The sequence below is a fragment of the Gymnoscopelus microlampas genome (genome assembly GCF_963454915.1).
Source record: "Gymnoscopelus microlampas genome assembly, chromosome: 13".
Classification (NCBI taxonomy): Eukaryota; Metazoa; Chordata; class Actinopteri; order Myctophiformes; family Myctophidae; genus Gymnoscopelus; species Gymnoscopelus microlampas.
The window spans coordinates 42,100,753-42,121,423 of record NC_139950.1 but is presented as its reverse complement, the minus strand read 5'-3'; the positions used below and the strand labels follow the sequence as shown (position 1 = coordinate 42,121,423).

The following is a 20,671-nucleotide window of genomic DNA, read 5'->3' as shown; positions in this document are numbered from 1 at the left end:
ACGAAATCTAACAATGACACACAGATGGGTTCCCGGTCTTAAAGAGTTAAAGTATTTCCTCTCGGTTATCTCATGGAAATCCTTCAGGGATAGGTTACTAGCGACTACTGGGACGTGTCTCTTGACAGGACTGTAATGATGGCCATTGTTTTCCATTGTGTGATTCTTTGTCCCCCTCAGGCGTTGCTGGGAAAAGCCATTTGAAACCACCTTAAAGAGTGACATTACCACTGTGCAATACCAATAATTTAGCACAGAGTTGGTTCACACCCCTTGACTGCCGAAATTCTCACACAAGGATGAAGATTTAACACTCTCTCTCTGTCGCTCACACACACACGCGCACACGCTCACACACACACACACACACACAGACACAGACACACACCCACACCCACACACACAGTCTAAATTCATTTTCCAAATCAGTACATCCCTGTGTCGCACGGCAACATGAGTTATGTGGTCCGCTAACAGAATATATCAGGGATGAAATATCAATCAAATTACCACCTAATAGTTCCCTTAATGTCTTTGTTCCCGTGCAGATGGCAAGCTCAGCTAGCCGTACAACAAGCACCCCTCATATTAATTATCCTCCAAATAACAAGACCTGATTTATCATAGAATGGGCCACTCAGAAATAATCATTTGTGATTAAAGTGTTTTTAGTCGGAGAGAATGGACAATAAAAGCATGCCAGTGAATTCCCTTGCAGGAAGTTGCGTGCGTGTGTGTGTGTGTGTGTGTGTGTGTGTGTGTGTGTGTGTGTGTGTGTGTGTGTGTGTGTGTGTGTGTGTGTGTGTGTGTGTGTGTGTGTGTGTGTGTGTGTGTGTGTGTGTGTGCGTGTGTGCGTGCGTGTGCGTGTGTGCGTGTGTGTGTGTGCATGAGTGTGCGTGTGCTGGCACATGTGACAGTGTGTGCGAGACGTTTGACACATTTGGAAAAATCCATGCCAAGGCATGCATGCTCTGGCCATCTGGAATTCGATGTAAAACCTAGCATGCATGAATGTATTTATTTTGTCTTCACATTATGATGCCTGTTCAGTACACTAGCTTATATACAAGCCTGAGGTAAGAAAAGAAGAAAGAAAGAAAAGAAAGTGCCACTAAGTGGCACATAGTCAAATCCGGAGTGTTAATGTAAAAACGTAATTATTTCTATTTCTTTCTATTTTCTAACGGTGTCAGTAACGCAGGCAAAATCGGGCGATCTACAAGCTCACAACGCACTGTGATGCCACGTGTTATGAGCTTGTAGATTTTCCACATATAATTACATGCCCAAAAAAGGGACGCCACTTGACACTTGACAAAAATGTCAAGAGTTAAATTAACACTCCAGATTTCGCTGTGCAAGTGATGTGACACTTACATAATGATTAATAATACTAATAATAGTAATGATGACTTGTACTCACATTTTGCAGGCAGGTCGTAGCCGCAGGTGATCTTGGCTCGTCCGGTGTCACAGCCGTTTAGTGAGTGGCACTCGTCATACAGGCAGGACCCTGCTGCTTTGTGTATGCAGCCGTCAACTAGAACACAAACACACACACACACAGGCACAGTATACAGTCATACATACAGTACTTATGGGGAAACATACAATAATACAGTGGTTCTCAAACTTTTTCATGTCAAGGACCCCCAAATTGACACTTATTAGCCCACGGACCCCCATTTGAAAAGATATGCCAGGGACCCCCATAAGAGAAGATTTTTACGGCTCTAGCAGTGATTCTCAACCTTTTTAATTTCAAGGACCCCCAGTTTGATATGCATTAGGGCTACGGACCAGCATTTAATGGCATTTATATCTCTGGGACCCCAATTCATATTGTAAAATCAATGTTAACTTAACTCTGAGAGTGTCCAAATGGAACCAAATGGACCCGTTAGGGTCCATTTGGTTCCATTTGTACACTCTCAGAGTTACAGACCCACAAGGGTCCATTTGGTTCCTATCCATCATTTAGCTGGGGACCCCCTGGAACCCCCTCAAGTACCCCTGGGGGTCCCCAGACCCCACTTTGAGAACCACTGCAATAATACACACAGCACGTCCATTTAGAACCATCGTGGTTGACAGCAGTGCTTTGTCTTTCCCAAAACAAACAGCAAATTAAAGCTGCAATCCGGAACTTTGAATGAATAAAACGTTATTTTTAACAAATCTGTAGGTAGAGTATGTTAATATAACGATCTACTAAATCTGCAGTGGTTGGAAGTGGTCTCCCTGCTATTCAATAATGAGGAAATGTAAACCCTGGTGTCGAGTAGGACGTACAGTATGGTCAACAAAGTAGTACTGCCTGAAGCTTGTGAGTACAATATCTCCCCCCCTGGGCCCCAGCCAAGCGGGAATTCCCTTGGTTTCTGACGTGGGGAACTGGGGTTTGAAAAGGGTAAGATATTAAACTTTTATACTTAACCTTTATGCTTAAAAGACCACGTAACAAATTGTCTCGCTAACGCTAATATATGACGGCACATTTCTGTCTCTCTGTCTTAGAAGAGGGCTGTTTAGAAACGTGCCTTCCAGTGACATCACCGATAGGCAGGTTTGGTAATTTGAAACAAGTTTTTTTTATGAATGCAAGAACAATGGCTTCTATTTCAGGATGTCAACTTTCCAGGAAGAGAAAGGCTATAGTTTCTAGTAGCTTGGAATCCCCATCGATGATATCTTTGGTGGGCAGCAGGTTTCTGCAACTGTCCACATTCCACCGATGAGACACACATAAGTGTAGACGGAAAATTGTGCTCATCTCATAATGAGCATTAGTGAATAATAATAATAATAATAATAATAAACGTTATTTATATACAGTAGCACCTTTCATGACATAAATGCAGCGCAAAGTGCTTTACAGAACAAAACAAAGAAAAAAGTGTATAAAATACACAATAAAAAACACTGGCAAAAAACACTGGCATAAAATTAATGGCTAAAACAAAACATAACAGGCAGTGAGGCAGTGAGCAAAACAGTAAAGACATGAATAACAACACAGAGATTTAGAAGAGAAAAATCAACTAAAAGCAAGAGTGAAGAAATATGTCTTGAGCTGTGCTTTAAAACTGTCCACAGAGGGTGCCTGTCTTATGTGTAATGGGAGTTTATTCCAAGCCGTCGGACCATAGAAGCAGAATGCTGCTTCACCGTGTTTTTTATATGACATTTCAGGCACTTCAAGTAGGCCTGCACTAGAAGACCTGAGGGGACGGTTAGGAACGTATTTAGGGAGGAGGTCATAGAGGTAGGAAGGTGCCAGTCCATTGAGAGCTTTATAAACAAGTAAAATAATTTTAAAATCAATCCTAAAAACAACCGGGAGCCAGTGAAGGCAAATTATATGAAGATAATGTTGAAAATGGGTGTTACGTGAACATAGGTTTGGTCTAATTAATGTGGTCATGCAGTTTGTCCTTAAAAATAATGATTTGTTGTTCTTTTGTTTTGCTTTGCTGTTGCTACTTTCTGCCGGTGCCCTTTGCGCTGGTAAATATCGACTGAGGCTGTGAGAGAAATTAGCTGTGTTACGATCTAATAACACACACACACCCATAACCCCCCCCGACACACACACACACACACACACACACACACACACACACACACACACACACACACACACACACACACACACACACACACACACACACACACACACACACACACACACACACACACACACACACACACACACACGTTTGTATTACTATACTTGTGAGGACATCAACACTTTAGGACAGCCATGTTATGAATGCCATTTTTTTTTTTAAATGCCATTTTTAACCGTAAGCCTAAAGCCGAAAAACAGCATATCTACAAGCCCACAACGCGTCGCGCTGCGACGCGTTGTGAGCTTATAGATCAGCTGTTTTTCGGTGCATGACACTGGCGCGCAACTAAGTATATAAATCATGTTTAACTCTAATTCCAATCCCTAAACCTAACCTGAATGTTTTACTAATTGTAAACGCATCGCTAAAAGATTTTTTTTTAAACTATAAAACAACCATTTGTCTTGTGAGGACCAGGAAAACGGTCCTCACAATGTATATTTCTTCAAATTCTACTATACTTGGTCCTCTCAAGTATAGTAATATACTAATAACACACACACACACACACACACACACACACACAGAGTGAAAATGAGAGTGTAATCCCACTGTGCGGTACATTTGACACCACCAACTCTCTGTCCCGCCCTGTGGTGGGAAGAGTTCAGGGTCATTTATACTCAGTTTGACGATCAGCTCTTATTGCCCAAGCGTCACCAGCCGTACAACGGCGCATAAACTAGGTTTCATATCTACCATCTGCTAATGGTGAACCCGCTACATTTGTGGATCCGTGTTCCGATTCTGTCTCACACTCCCCGTTGATGTGTGTGTGTGCCCTGGTTCTGGCGGAGACCCCCCCTCCCCCTCCTCAAGGTTTTAATTCTACCGGGTTAAGGCCACGAGAGACTTGATTGATGGTGCGTCTTACGCGAGAAGGCAAGAGAGATAGAAATCCACATTATCCCCTCCTCTGAAAGCCTGACACCCCTCCGAGAGCACCGTTATCAATCACACACCCCAAACATCATAAAATCCTCCTCAAGTTGTCCTGTAAAAATCCTCACTAGCCATTAGAGGATAACACGCAAGCCATGGGGGTGGGGGAGGGAGGGAGAGAGGGGGGGGGTAATCAGAGCTGTTGGACAAACAGACATGTCTTTTCTTTTGGTGCCTCACTGTAAAGGCTTGCACTACAGACAGTATGCAGACAATAGCTCTCTCTCTCTGTCTCTGTCTCTCTTCTGTTTCCTGCCCGTGCTGACCAAAGAAAAGAGGATGGAAAGAGAAGATAAAACAGACTGCAGAACGAGCCATTATCACGTAAGCGTTGAAGAGGGAATAAAATAACACGCCGTTCATGAACAAAGGGGAACAAAAACAGGACGAGCGCTATTATCCTCGTCTGTCTTCGGCGTTACTCAGACGGAGGAGGGAGGCATTGAGAGGGAAATGGACAAAAGAGATGAGTTGTGTGTGTCGTGTCGTCGGTACAAAATGTACTGCGCGCGCTTTGCCTGCTGACGGAAAGACGCACATCGTCGCTCGGCAGATGAAAGAGGTCTTTTTGACGAGGGATGGGTCTCTCTCTCTCTCTCTCTTTCTCAGCCCCTCTCTCTCCCTCCATCTCTCAGGGTATGAGTCAAAGACAACAGCTGTGTGGAAGATTTTTCTGCCTCTATCAATCATCTTTAATGGACTGAGGGACAGCGAGTTGACAGAGACGGATCCTGATGGCTTTTTGAAAAAGCAACACGACACAGAAATGGGCATACGTATGAGGGGATATTGCTCTGGTTGCAATGAAAGCTACTTAACACATGTGCTACATGTAGACATACGATGGGCTTTCTATACATTAAAAGTATAATCATACAACATGTGCTAAATCATGATTTGTGTGCATGGGGATCTCATCTTAAACAAGCTTAGTGCTTAATGAGCTTTCCAGTTTAGTAGACCTTGTATTGTGAATTTGTACTTCCATGTACGGTACTGTTATGTACTGTCATGTACTGTTCTCATGTCTTACTAAATAAAGTACATCAATCAATCAAATAAATTGCACTTGATGATACACAATGTACAAGCATATTTTGCATCATACATCGTTTCAGGCATGAAACATTATTCTGAAAGGCAAAAAATGTTATTTCCTCTCATGAGTCATTCAAACTGCTCATTGATGTTTTTGATTCATTTGTGTTAGTATTATACTTGGGGGTGGAGTCGTGGACGGTGGGCGTCACACACATAACATGCCCATACATGGAGAAATGGGCATCACAAACGCGTGTCAAACATGACTTGCTCATACAGTATATGAAGAGGTGGCCGTCACAAATGTGTTGAGTGGACGATGGGTCTCACAAACGTAATATCACAAGCTCACGATTTGCCAGTTAAAATAAACATTCCACATCTATTTGGACAATGTGTTAATACATCATGGGTCAACCAGGACCATCAGCTTCTTTAAGAGCAAGAATGTCTACACACAGTAAAACCCTGTGTTTAACCATTTGTAACTTAGACAAATGTAACCTGTAGTGAGTCCTTTACCTTTACTGGAATGATAGTTTAGACGTGTGCCCTTTAAAACCGATGTCCAGGCGTTTCCAAAGTTCAAAACAAAGCGTTTATTTTCTGTTCCAACGATTGTCCGTCACTTTCAGAATACAAAAAAAACATGAAGGGAAAAATACTGTCCACAAACGTAACATAGCGTGATTCTCAACACAGACACAGCATACACAGTACCTGTACATATTGTAGAGCACAGTCAAACACAGGTGTTGCTCCTCTCAATCAGCAACACCTGCACTTGATTGATACCAGCCAGGCCAGCCTTGGGCCTTGAACCAGTGACATAATTGAACAACATAAATCATATGCGTCTCTCACATAACCAAAACGTGGTTACATTTGTAAACTCTCAAGAGTTAAATTAACACTCAGTATATTCATGAGGCAGTAGAACAGGTGCAAAGTGAACCATGTGTTCTCTCCAGGGCCTAGTAAAGCTAGCAGGTTATGGAGAATTGAACACAGTAGTGGTCCTTTAGCTCTCCCCTCTTCCCAACGGAGCCCACCCCCTCCCCTGACACTTCCCCTCTCCTGTGCAATGTCTCTGTCGGGCACGGGCCGATCTGTTACCCATGAGCATTCTGGGAGTTCTGCTGGGAGCCCTGCTACAACGGAGAGCATATGGGAACCTCTCTCTCTCTGGACTGGAATGTAAGATTGCATCAAGCCAAAAGGTCTGGGGTTGAAATCCCGTGGGGGGGGATTAATATCCCTCGGGTGGGTTCTGTGTTTCATCTCAGTGGTGTCGGGGAATGAGATTGTTGGGTGATGGTATCCCATATCCCTGCAACTTGTAGTGTGTGTTTGTGTGTGTGTGTGTGTGTGTGTGTGTGTGTGTGTGTGTGTGTGTGTGTGTGCGTGTGTGTGTGTGTGTGTGTGTGCGCGTGCGTGTCAAATTCTGTAACATTTCTTGTACATAGTGTGTCCTCAATGTGTTATCTTTTTTCCGACCTGAGGCCGATTCTTACAAATGTCTTCTAAATCCTAACAGTTTTCTGAAAAACCTATGTTTCTATTTCAGTGGTTCTCAAACTTTTTCATGTCAAGGACCCCCAAAATGATATGTATTTGGCCGCGGACCCCCGTCTCAAAATATTTTGTTCCAGGGACCCCCAGAAGCACAGATTTGAGTTACAAAAAAATATACATTCAAAGATTTGCACACATTTTCACGATTTTTCAAAAATAGCAGATATACAAGCTCATAGCGCGGCACCGAGTGCCGCTATTACTTTGAATAGCCCAAAATTTTGGGCTATTACTTTGAATAGCCGAAAGTGTAAAATAATGTTTTCTTAGCTCAAATCAAAAAGTGACACAGATGCGTTCCAGGTCTAAATCGGTTAATAAGCATGTGCAGCAGTTGTATCTGGTTTGACCGTAATGTAACCTTTCTTCTGATCAGTGTTTGGATCTATCAGGTATTGCTTGCTTTTAGTGCAGATATATATAAAATCATTCAAACGTGTGTGTGTGTGTGTGTGTGTGTGTGTGTGTGTGTGTGTGTGTGTGTGTGTGTGTGTGTGTGTGTGTGTTTGCAATGCAGTGAGCAAGATCCGCTGTCTCTGAAAATGCCTGGTCATATGGCCGGCGTCTGACAGAATGAATGCTGCACCCCCCCCTACCCTATACAGTCTGGATATTTGCCCACCCATGCCCGTAAAAAGGGAAGAAAAAAAACATGCAGAACTGATCAAGCTGATTGCCAGAATCTAACATCACACACACTCAGGAATGTACTGTAATTCACCTGCTTTACTTAGGCCGCTTCACGGAAGGGGCGGCGCCCAGCAGATGCATGCTGGGTTGTGTGCGTGTGTGTGTGCGTGTGCGTGTGCGTGTGCGTGTGCGCGCGTGTGTGTGTGTGTGTGTGTGTGTGTGTGCGTGTGCGTGTGCATGTGTTTGCCTGAAAATCTTTATGCATACAACGGTAAAAAGCATGTTTTCTCCTTTTGATTGCAAATGTCACAGCCCACGTTTTATGGAGATTATTCCAAAGATTATTTGGATTAAAGGCTAAACTTAACGTGATACTGAATATGGTTTTTCAACCTCCATTATTTTATATTAGGTGTCTAAAAGCAGATCTCAGTTTTCCTATAAGTGGAGATATGACCCAGAGGCAATTCTGCCGTCAATTTATTTTCTCATTTAAGAGGGATTTCATCTCGATTCCCTGCTGATTCCCGACATCCAACGGATGCACGGATCACAGAGGCAGCCTCTGATCCTCATTAACTAAGTGTGGCATTTACAATACATTTTCAGCTCAGAGACACACAAGCCTGTCTATTCACTACACTGTCCTTTTTAGACAGAAACACCACCAACCTAAACGCAGAGATTATGGTGAACAACGGTTTCATTTCAATGTTTTTTTGTTTATCAATCTAACTGAGTTCATAAGCAGCTACAAGGAATTCTGAAATGATAGTATGAAAAATTAATTATGTAAAAATGATTAAACCAAAACATTCCGGTTACCAGAGACTAAGCTCATCCAGTTGTTTAATGAAGCTCATGTCCCATGTGTTTTTTGAGCATTATAAAGAGCACTTTTAAAACCATTTTATCCATTACACTAATAGTTGGATTCTAATGTAAAAAAAAGAAAAAAGAAGAAAGAAGGTCATTTGAAATTGGGCTCAGCCTGATCTCGCACCAGAAAAGGCAAAAAAAAAGACTGTCTGAAAAAGAGGCAGACAAAGTGACAGCTGTTCTCCTATCCTTCACGGCTGCCAATCTCCGCCGGTGAAAAGGAGCACTGCCACACATTTCAAACACCTGTTAAGACCTGTTAATGGAGGACACCCCCGTTTAATGGGTCTAATATTCCAGGCTGCAGCATCTGCCGCGCTGTCCACCTCCTTCATGACTTGGTGCTTCTCCTCGGCCTCGCCTGCTGAAATATAACCGTTAACCCATCAAGACCCATCGCGGGAAGGGGATGCATCTGTGTGTCCTTTTTAGATTCCTTTGGCTATTCAAAAAATAGCAGTTATATAAGCTCATAGCGCTATGAGCTTCTATATCTTTTTTTTTTGCATATCTTTCAGTATATATTATATATATAATACAGTATGTATATATGTGTAAAATGTTTAACTCAAACATATTTTTTGTAACATATGTTGCTATAATATCAGTGGTTCTCAAACTTTTTCATGTCAAGGCCCCCCCAAAATGACATGGATTTGACCGTGGACCCCCCATCTCAAAATATGTTGTTCCAGGGACCCTCCCAGAAGCAAAGATTTGAGTTAAAAATGTTCGCTTTAAAAAACACATATACATACAAAAATGACACACATACAGTATGCGCTCCCGGTCTTATTGGGTTAATAATACCTCTATCTATCTCCTGTCGCAGGCCAGGCCGCGCCGCTGGCTTTGGACTGTGGGCCTCTATGTGGGACATAGCGTTTATTCATCTTCTCAGGGTGTCTCTTGCTCAGAGAGAGAACCCCCATACCCCCCCCACCACCACCCCTCCACCCCCACCCACCCTTCCACACACTGCAGCTTCCACCAAGAAGTCTGCACCACCGCTAATGAAGATAACTTTGAGCTGCAGCGGGACAGCATCCTTCTCTACTCCATGCTGGGAATGGAGGAGGAGAGAGAGAGAGAGAGAGAGAGAGAGAGAGAGAGCGAGAGCGAGAAAGAGAGAGAGAGAGAGAGATTGGATGGGAGGTGGTGGGGGGGTGATTGAGAAAGATGGAGGAGGGGCCGAGATAAAGGAGAGGGAAAGTGTGTCTGAGTGAGAGAGTGTGTGTGCGTATGCGCGCGTGCGTGTGTGCGTGCGTGCGTGTGTGTGTGTGTGTGTATGTGTGTGTGTGTGTATGCGTGTGTGTTTAAGGCCAAAATGTCCCCGTAAGTATAGCAGAAAGTGAGAATTTGAGAGAACATTGTGAGGACCATTTCCGTGGTCCTGGTAATGGCATTTATAACATTTTGATGTCCTCGGTATAAGTATAGTCATACTAGAGAGAGAGAGAGAGAGATAAAGAGAGAGAGAGAGAGAGAGCGAGAGAGTGCGTGCGTGCGTCCGTGCGCATGTGTGCACGCACGCGCGCGAGACCAGAAGTAGTTTTGAATTAGTTACTCAGCCGTAACCTTGGCTCATGCCATTGTTGCTGCAGACACCTCCGCCTCGTCCTCTCCTCCTCGCAGGGCGGCGTTCCCACATGCATTAAGGGACTCTGCAAAGCCCCGCTTTACTCTCCCTGGGCTTCAACACCAGCCACAGCCTGAGAACTCAACGGGGGCTTCAATCGCTCCCACAGACACAATGAATACCTTGCTCTTGCTCTCATTACAATACCCTGCTTTTCAGAAATAGTGTCAGCCGCAATTTTCTCTCCTAATTATTTTCGGCTCCTCCGAGAGTTGGGTTCAGGACTAAAGAGCCAGAAGGAGGCAGCGTGGCTGGGGGGGGGAGTGGGGGGGGGGGGTGGAATGAGCTGGATTCTCCCTGGCGGGATGCGGGGGGGGGGGGGGGGGGAGTATCAAGTACGTAATCTAAACAGAGGGGACCAAGCTAGATGTGTGAGCGTCATCATGGCCAAGCCTCCAGAAGAACCACGGTAGAAGAACAGTGAAGCTGCCTTACTTTGCCTGGTGGTCAAATCTGGGATTGCAACACTTCCGCATTTGAAATGCTAACTGCGCGTGCGTCTATACCGTTGAAACCTGTCCCTTCAGGGATCCTAGTGTGCCTGCTCATAATAACTCTCATAATTTGGACGCAATATTGGACCCAATATTGGTACTTCTGGCAGACTTCCGGGTTGCTTCAAACGCCACTGAGCAACTTTCATTGAAATGAATAGCTGGGGGACGGGGCAGTCCGCCCTCTAGATATTTTATAACTCTATGGTCAAGGCTATAGGGTTGGGAACCGCAGGAATCGGGATCAAACATTGAGGAAGCGGAATCGGTTCCATCACAATTGGAACCTGTTTCCGGAACCGTTTTTTATATCACACTGTCAGAGCTGGTTATGTGGACTTAACACGTCTGCTATACAATTACAATACCAGTGGTTCTCAAACTTCTTTTTTTATTTCAAGGACCACCATAACTCTAAGAGTGTACAAATGGAACCAAATAGACCAGTGATATTCAACTGGCGGCCCGCGGGCCAAATCCGGCCCCAGTGGAGCTTTCTTGTGGCCCCTGGAAAACATTCTATAGTCCAATGTAAAAATGATGGTTGGTTGTACAGAATGACCATTTTGAATGTTTTTCATTAAACCGTTAACTGAAGCTTGTTAATTGTTAAGTAGCTCACATCATACATACCTAAGAAAAGTATCTGGTGTTAAGATGTATTTAAGTATCAAAAGTAAAAGTACAAGCATCAAAAGTAGACTTTTTCATGGTACAAAGAACAAAACAGCTAGAAATGTTGTCTACTTCTCACTACTTTCAGAATAATGTAACTTTCAAGTAGTTCAGCTGTTTTTTCACCATGCAGCTAGCTGGGTAGCTTGACAAAAGCTACATTGCTACACATCAGTAGCACATCATGTACTAGAATTCTTAGAACTTACATAAAAGAGACCAACAGGTGAGTTTTGAGTGCATTTCATCCATCATATGCCATCCATTTGTAGCTATTTCTTTTGTGGCTGTTATCCATTACACAAAAGAAAGATTTCTCCTTCTGCATCAGCATCCATTAGCTTTTGAGGGGATTTTCTCCATCTTCCATCTGCTACTGTACAGTACATCTTCATCCACTTCTACACAGTATGTTTAATTCGTCATCAATGGCGTCCTGCATGGGCTGACCCATTTGTATGGGTCACTCTGACACTCTCAACGAATGGTAAAAACCTTTCCTTCATACGAACATGTAAGCACTTTCACCGTGCCAGCCTACCTCCACCACTCTTCTGCTTCCATGCCAAGGACCGTGCAGAGAACACACCGAAATACTACTTCCTATTTTCTCAATATCCAAATCAAAGCCTGTGCATTATAAAGAACTGGAACAGAAATGATACTATCAAACATCAAAAGGCATAAATGCAGTATGAAGCAGGCCCTAATAACTTACCATAATGGACATAATATGACCATTGGTGTCCTACAGCACACAACAAACGGCCATACATTATCACCAACACGGTCTTGTGGCCCTCGACTTCAAGTCATTTTACAATTGTGGCCCACTGCCTAATCTAGTTGAATACCACTGAAATAGACCCTCACAGAGTTACAGACCGGTAAGGGTCCAACTATCTCCTTTCCCGTCAACTCAACACAGGCACTGCTCAGCTGCGCGTGCTGCACTAAACTAAATGCCAGATTTATACACTGTCGCGAGTCACGTCGCATAGCAGATCTACAGTACAAGCTCGCAATGCCTGAGCTTGTACAGTAGATCTGCGACACCAGCGTACAACCGAATGTAAATCAACCTTAAGATGTCTATAAAGTCAGTCAGTACAAGGTGCCATTGACTATCGGAATCCCTTGCTTTGCTTCAGAGCGGATGTTTGTGTACAAAACCTAAAACTGTTAAAGCACATGTCCCATTCCCACATTATTATTATTATTATCATCATACTTTTTGGGGTTGGTATCCATAGCAACAGCGTATCGTTGCTGTCGGGCAGAAAGCTCACTTTTCAGATAATGGAAGAAAGAATCTGTGTTCCAGTGGATCCAATCCAGTTATTACTTTGTCACAAAATCTTGTTGATACATTTCATTGGGTCAATATTTATAAAACCCACAGATGCACTTAAACACTTAAACGTTCACCAAAAAAAAAGCATAGCAGATCGACAAGTTCACAAGTTTTTGCAACTTTTTGTGATACCGGAGTATGACGAAGTAGGGCAGGGTTCCCCAATAATAATATATTTGTTTTCCCAAAAATGTTTTTTTTGGCTAGTGAAAGTTACAGGTACTGTATGGTGTGTGTGATATGAAATGTGAGCTTACCATAATCACAGTCATCCTTTATCATATTCCATCATATTCAAGGGCTTTTGGAGAGAAATGAGAGCTCTGCAGAGGGGAGCTGTGAGTGTGTGTGTTTGTGTCTGTGTCCAGCTGATGCTCGTTGACGCTCGTTAATGCATCAAGGAAGGCAATTATGTCTCTGCAACTGTCAAATAGGTCTACATCTATTCTAAGATAGAATCAAAGCCAAAGCTTTTTTTTGGCAACATTTACGGTTAACCATTAACCGTTAGTATTAAACCGGTTATCAACCAGTTTTTTTAATGTTTTTTGTTTTTGCTCTGTAAAGCACTTTGAGCAGCATTTATGTCATGAAAGGTGCTATATAAATAAAGTTTATTATTATTATTTATTATTAACACTAATATCTGCACTGAGTAGCGGGAACGCTGCCCCCCAAGACCCAATCTGTTCGCAGGTTGTGTGGCCCTCGGCTTGGTATCCTAGTTCATTGGTTCTCAAAGTGGGGTCCGGGGACCCCCAGGGGTACTTGAGGGGGTTCCAGGGGGTCCCCAGCTAAATGATGGACAGGGACCAATGGACCCTTATGGGTCTGTAACTCTCAGAGTTAAATTAACATTGATTTTACAATATGAATTGGGGTCCCAGAGACATATGCCATTAAATGGGGGTCTGTAGCCTAATGCATGTTAAACTGGGGGTCCTTGAAATTAAAATGGTTGAGAATCACTGCTAGAGAGCCGTAAAAATCCTCTCTTATGGGGGTCCCTGGCTTATCTTTTCAAATGGGGGTCCGCAGTCTAATAAGTGTCTATTTGGGGGTCCTTGGCACGAAAAAGTTTGAGAACCACTGTCCTAGTTTACAGGAGAAAAAACCTAAAACGTTGGGAAAAGGAGATACAAGGTTTCTCCGCACTCTGCTCCGAGGGAGTTGGGTATTGTTCCAAGCCCCGCCCCCCCTATTCCGCCTCTGTGATTTACGACACCATTTCCAACTCAACTAATTTGACTGAAGGAGATAATGACATGGATTAGTTCCTAATCAAGTGCCAATCAGAGATCCTGGCTGAACTAAATGTCAGATAGAAGCTGTTCCATCCATTATAAGTGTCTCCCCAGTGATGCTGGATTATGGAGCCTAATCACAGCTATTTCAACAGCCCTAGTGTTCTACCACTGTAGCAAGTGTTCTGAAAACAGGGATTATGAACTGACAATCTAACAATAATAATGCCTAGGTAAACAAGGGATTTTGGGGGCTATTAAGAGTGCCAGACAGACATTTTGCAGATGTGATCTCTCAAAGTGACACAAAATACCCCAGACTTACACGATTCTCAGCTCCTTCTCCAGAGAGAATAAATTACATTATCAATCAGGGGGATTTCCAGTGAAACTGTAGAAATCCTGATCCTTTCTTTTCAGCGTATTATACTGTATATACTTTTATATTTATCTAAACTGTTAAATAATCAATAAGCAATTTGGGTGTTTTTGGTGTGACACAAATCACCGTTAATGAACTACTGTGAGTTTAACCCATTGAGACCTGAAGCCGATTCTACATGTCTCCTAAATCTCAACAGTTTTCTGAAAAACGTATGTTTCTATATCAGTGGTGCACAATCTTTTTCATGTCAAGGACCCCCAAAATTATATGTATTTGGCCGCGGACCCCCATCAAAATATTTTGTTCCAGGGACCCCCCAGTAGCAAAGATTTGAGTTAAAAATGTTCGCTTCAAAAATATATATATTCAAAGATTTGCACACATTTTCAAGATTTTTCAAAAATAGCAGATCTACAAGCTCATAGCGCGGCACTCGGTGCCGCGCTATGAGCTTGTATATCTGCTATTTTTGAATAGCCCAAAGTGTAAAATAATGTTTTTTTTAGCTCAAATGCTCAATGTGTAACACGTATAAAAGAAAGGCACGGGTAGCGCTAAGGTTAGAAAAGTGGCCTTGAGACTGAAAAGAAGTTAGAAATCCTACCCCGAGTGCAAACGATCTGAGTGGTGGATGTGAATGAGCAACACTGAATGAGAATGAGATGTGAATGAGAACAAGAGAGCTCTGGCATCTCTATCCCTGCAGTGACTTATACTCAATCGCATGTCGGTGCTGAGCCCCAAAAATAGCCAATCTACAAGCTCGCGATGTGACGCTGCCGAGCTCGTTTTGAGCTTGTAGATATAGGCTATTTTTGGGTGTGCGCGATACCGGCGCCCAACAGAGTATAATTCAGGCGTAATAATAAGGTGCCCTTGAGTAAAGCAAGTAATCCCACTCCGAATGCTCCAGTGGAGCTGTTCAGTGGCCGGGCAGTGTAAGACTGGTTTATAATAGGTGGCTCACAGGTGTGAATATAAGTAATTGTGCCCACTGTTTTAAAGTGCTATCTATTTATCACGCCGAGTTGAGGACATAACCAAGCCAAGCCTTTTGCTGCTGCAGTAGTACCATGTGGATTTTTTGTTTACACGCCCCGGACTCAAACATTTATTCTCCAAACATTCGAGTGGAACCGCGTTAGATAAATTGAATCATTTTACCCCCCCCTTACAAGACATAATGGAGGACTTCTTAAAATAACGACGGCGTATGCACATATAAATAGGCCCCGTGTCACAGTGATGCGGCGGCAACAACAATGATAATGTATTAACCCGTTAAGACCTGGAACGCATCTGTGTCACTTTTTGATTTGAGCTAAAAAAGCATAATTTTACACGTTGGCTATTCAAAAATAGCAGATCTACAAGCTCGTAGTAGCGCGGCACCGAGTGCCGCGCTACGAGCTTGTAGATCTGCCATTTTTGAAAAATTGTGAAAATGTGTGCAAATCTTTGAATATATATATTGTTTAAAGCAGGGGTTCCCAAAGTCGGGGTACGGTGGGGTCGCAAAATTATTATTATTATTATTATTTTTTCAACAGAATGGATGAAATACAATCTAAAAATGATTACAACTAGTACATTTTACCATTTTAATACATTACAAATGCGCACCAAACGTGCAAGTTTATGTGCATAAATTACCTCCAGGTTTAGGTGGGGTTCGCGAGTCAATGGCCGCATTATTTTGGGGTCACAGGCTGAAAAGTTTGGGAACCCCATGGTTTAAAGCAAACATTTTTAACTCTCTTTTAATTCTTTGCTTCTGGGGGTCCCTGGAACAAAACATTTTGAGATGGGGGTTCGGCGGCCAAATACATATCATTTTGGGGGGTCTTTGACATGAAAATGTTTGAGCACCACTGATATAGAAACTAGGATTTAGAAGACATTTGTAGAATGGGCTTCAGGTCTTAATGTATTAACATTGATGAAAGACACATACTGTACACTACAGTGCTGTGTGCTGGGATGCCATACGGAGAGCAGCGAGAGACAAATGACTTGTTTTCTTTTCTTTTTCTCCTGTTGTTTTTGCGGCGTGTTCCCAGGGCTACAGAAGGGTGTCTTCAGACAGGGCCGGGTTACAACAGCTCACATGACCCCCCCCCCCCCCCCCCCCCCCCCCGGCCCCCACGCCGACAGTATAAGGACACCGGGAGCTCAGAAGACAGCTGGGGACGGGCCCCTCGGTGCCAGACCCCAGCCGTGCAGCACACTCCATGGGACAAAGCCGGCCGCAGGCCTAGGGCCCTAAAAACGCCTAAGCATGTTGTTTTAAGCAGTGGTGGAAAAAAGTAGTTGAGTAAAAGTATCAATACTGCAATGTAGAAGTACTCCGTTACAAGTAAAAGTGTACTTGAGTAAAAGTACAAAAGTATCGGCATCAAAATGTACCAAAAATGTTTGAAACTAGCAGATCTACAAGCTCACAACGCAAGCTTGTAGATCTGCTATTTTCAAATAGCCTTGGTATAAAACAGGGCTAAAGTGGTTAATGTATGTTTTATAATGTAATAATTTATATCCACAAAGTAACTAGTAACTGAAGTTACGTATTGAACATGGGAAATACTCCAGTAAAGTAAAAGTACAGTACTTGAGTAAATGTACCTAGTTACTTTACACCACTCCCTGCGACAAATCCGGCCACAGGCCCAGCTATAGGCCCTAAAAACGCTGAAGCGTGTTGTTTTAACTGCTCCCGCCGTGTTGTCGTAACAACCCCGTCTGCGGCCCGCGGAGTCACCCGGTCCCAGACAGCACCAAGAACACTGTCTGCGGCGGCCAGTTGCCCCGGAGGGGAGGGGAGGGGGGCGGGGAGCGGGGGGGGGTTGTTAACCTCCTTTGCTTTCTCTCTCAACTGTAGATCTCTAGAGGAAGGTGTCCAACTGTGTCTTGTACCACTCCATATACAGTATGAACAGGACGGCCTTGCAGCCCTTTTTCATCCTGTCATCTAGTGCCATTAGGGTTCGCATTAGGGATGTCCGATATTATCGGCCTCCCGATATTATTGGCCGATATTAGCATAAAAATTGATATCGGGAAAATATCGGTATCGGTTTTTGAAAAAAAAAAAATGTTTTTTTTTTTTTTTTTTTTTTTTTGCTTTATAAATAAGTTACAGGAGTTCTTACTGTATATGGTGTGTGTGATATGAAATTTGAGCTTACCCTAATCACAATAATCCCCGCATATATCGGTATCGGTTGATATCGGTATCGGTAATTAAGAGTTGGACAATATCGGTATATCGGTTATCGGTAAAAAAGCCAATATCGGACAACCCTAGTTCGCATACCTCACCCACAGACATAAGCCACCTCTGTTATGTCTTCCCTCATCCACCACCAGAGTCTGTATCACACTCTGTTGTCATCCTTGACCCCCTCGTACAGTGTCTGACTGCAGAGAGGCACTCCGTGGACGCGGGGCCATTATGGACACGTCTCCTAGGTTACATACACATTTGGCACCTCAGCTTAACAGCTACCCTGTGCCACAGAGGAAAAGACAGACAGACAGACAGACAGACAGGGTGCTACTGAAAGACTCCCATCTTTCTTTTCTTACAAAACCAATTTAGAGTACTTTCTGTGTGTGTGTGTGTACGTGTGCGTGTGCGTGTGTGTGCGCGTGCGTGCCTTAACGTCCCCACATAGTAGACCTGGTTCTTCACCAGAGAAATGGCTGCTTTGTGGTTAAAAAGGATTTGTGGAATTAGTATGAATAAAATTAGGAAAATATTCAGGTTAGAATTAGGCATTTATAATAGAAATGTGTGTGGGTTTGGAGTTTTGCCTGATTTGGTGCATTGGTGGCACCACGCTTCGCCTCTAGAACCTGCCATTTCAGATTCACGCCTCTGCCCAATGTGTTCTTTTCTTATTTTTAAAGAAGACATTTTTTTTGGGGCTTGTTTGAGTGTGTGTGTGTGTGTATGTGTGTGTGTCTGTGCGTGTGTGTGTGTGTGTTTGTATGTGTGTGTCTGTGCGTGTGTGCGTGTGTGTGTGTGTGTGTGTGTGTGTGTGTGTGTGTGCGCGTGCGCACATGCATATATGTTTTCGGGGCATTTAAGGGAAGAATCAAATTATTTCCTCTGAACAACTTGGAACATTATTAGCAAGAGCAACACGACATTGCCGTTAATTCCTCCTATAAGGGTTTCACAAAATATCAAAGAGCTCCGGGAGCGGGAGCAAAGAGCTCGTCAGAGCCGTGTACACGCCTAGGTACAAAGGCAGGCCAGACCCCCCCCCCCCTCCCCCCCACCACCAGGAAGCACCTCCTCCTCCTCCCAACAGGCGTGTCATCTCGCTCAGCGGGCGAGTGCATGGCGAGGTGCAGCAGATCAGCTGCCAGCCAAAGAGAAGATGAGAGGAACGCATGCTTCATGATTTTAAAGTATAATCCAGATCGCTGACCAATCAGGTCTCACCTCGTGTGTCGGACCGTGATCTCGAGCCAGATGTGAATTATTGATCAGAGGGATATCGTGTGTTCAGACAACATCAATGGAGAATGACCACTTCATACCCGATGATATGATATCCCCTCACTGGAGCCTCTTTCGTTTTTTTGCGGTTATAGAGCGTTTCATATTATTATTACGTTCTGGAGGGAAAAAAGGCTGTGTTTGAATTGCGAGATGTCAGTCAGACTATCAATAAGCAGTGGTGGGAAAAGTACTCAAATGTTTTACTTAAGTAAAAGTATCAATACTGCAATGTATATATACCAATACCAATACAAAAGTATTGGTATCAAAATGTACTTAGAGTACCAAAAGTAAAAGTACTAAAATATTTGAAAATAGCCGATCTACAAGCTCACAACGTGTTGCATCACGACGCGTTGTGAGCTTGTAGATCTGCTATTTTCAAATAGCCTATGTATAAAATAGGGCTAAAGTGGTTAATGTATGTTCCATAATATAATAATTTGTATCTGAAAAGTAACTAGTAACTAAAGTGTTCAAATAATTGTAGTGGAGTAAAAGCACAATATTTGCCTTTGAGATGTAGTGGAGTAGAAGTAAAAGCATTGGAAATTGGAAATACTCAAGTCAAGTACAAATACCTCAAAATTGTACTTATAAGTACAGTACTTAAAGTAAATGTACTTAGTTACTTTACACCACTGTCAATACGTCTATTTCTCCCTCCTGCATTTGCTTGCAGACCATAATATGGTCAGGTTCTCCAGCGGAGGAGGAAGAGCAGTTGTTTCGGGATCGATTGAAAAACAACACATTTTCATCCAGGCATAATTAAATGTCGCCTCCGTGTAGAAATTGCCCTCTTTGAGAGGTTGAGCTAATAAGGGACACGGGTATAATGTTGAGAAACCACCGTTTGGAAAAATACAACCCCCCCCCCCAGAGCAGATCCAGGCCAATTTCATCATAAATTACTTCCCCTGCACAAAGTTCAGCTCCGAGTCACCTGAGAGTCTGCAGTCTTGATGGTAAAGGATGGCTTTTTCCTAGAACAACCTGGCTAGGGGTGAAAGTTGGAACAGAGGAGCTTTGTTCAACACATACACTCGCTCTGAGAAACAACAACGGGCAGGCAGCACTAGACAAATGCATGTAATTATGTTGCAAGTCCTCCTGAACAGGAGCCTTTGAGGCTTTGGTGAGGAGCACGGAAAGTAAACATGGCCGCCGCTTTCAGATGGCTTGGATCTTCGGGCCAAACTCTCTCCCAACGAGGACGTAATTACGGAAATGAGGAAAGATGGAGCCATTCAGCGAAAAGGCCACTGCTTTGGATTAAAATGCATGAACAGCTGTTGCTATTGTGCAGGTTTCTTTTGACCTTCCTGGCTAGTTGCAGTCGCTGCTTCAGTGGAGCCTTGTGCCATGTACAATACTTAAACACATGCAGGGCTAAGCACAAGACTGTGTTCGAACCACAGCAAGGACCATGACGGAAAGGGCATGACGGCATTTATTTATTTCCTTCGGTCGTTAGCTTCATTAATGCAGTAGTAGCGTGATGTGTTTTCATTCCAATCCATGGAAAACAGGCAGGTTCAAAGGTCAGTGTCAATTAAGGTAATGTATTCAACTGATTCAAAGCGTACCATGCAGTCTCTCACCAACAAATAGGGCAAAGACCCCTGGAAAGCAATTAATTCATCTTTAAAACCATGTCCATTATACAAG

The 20,671-nt window shown here is 43.3% G+C and overlaps 1 protein-coding gene across 2 annotated transcripts in view; it reads right to left on the bottom strand.

Annotated features, from left to right (window-relative positions):
• macrod2 (mono-ADP ribosylhydrolase 2) overlaps nucleotides 1-20,671 on the bottom strand; it is an 839,875-nt gene that overhangs the window by 500,169 nt on the left and 319,035 nt on the right. For both annotated transcript variants that reach the window (XM_084075313.1, XM_084075314.1), the window contains exon 5: nucleotides 1,424-1,540. In XM_084075313.1, coding sequence (XP_083931439.1) covers nucleotides 1,424-1,540 — 117 coding nt within the window. The remainder of the gene's footprint in view (nucleotides 1-1,423; nucleotides 1,541-20,671) is intronic.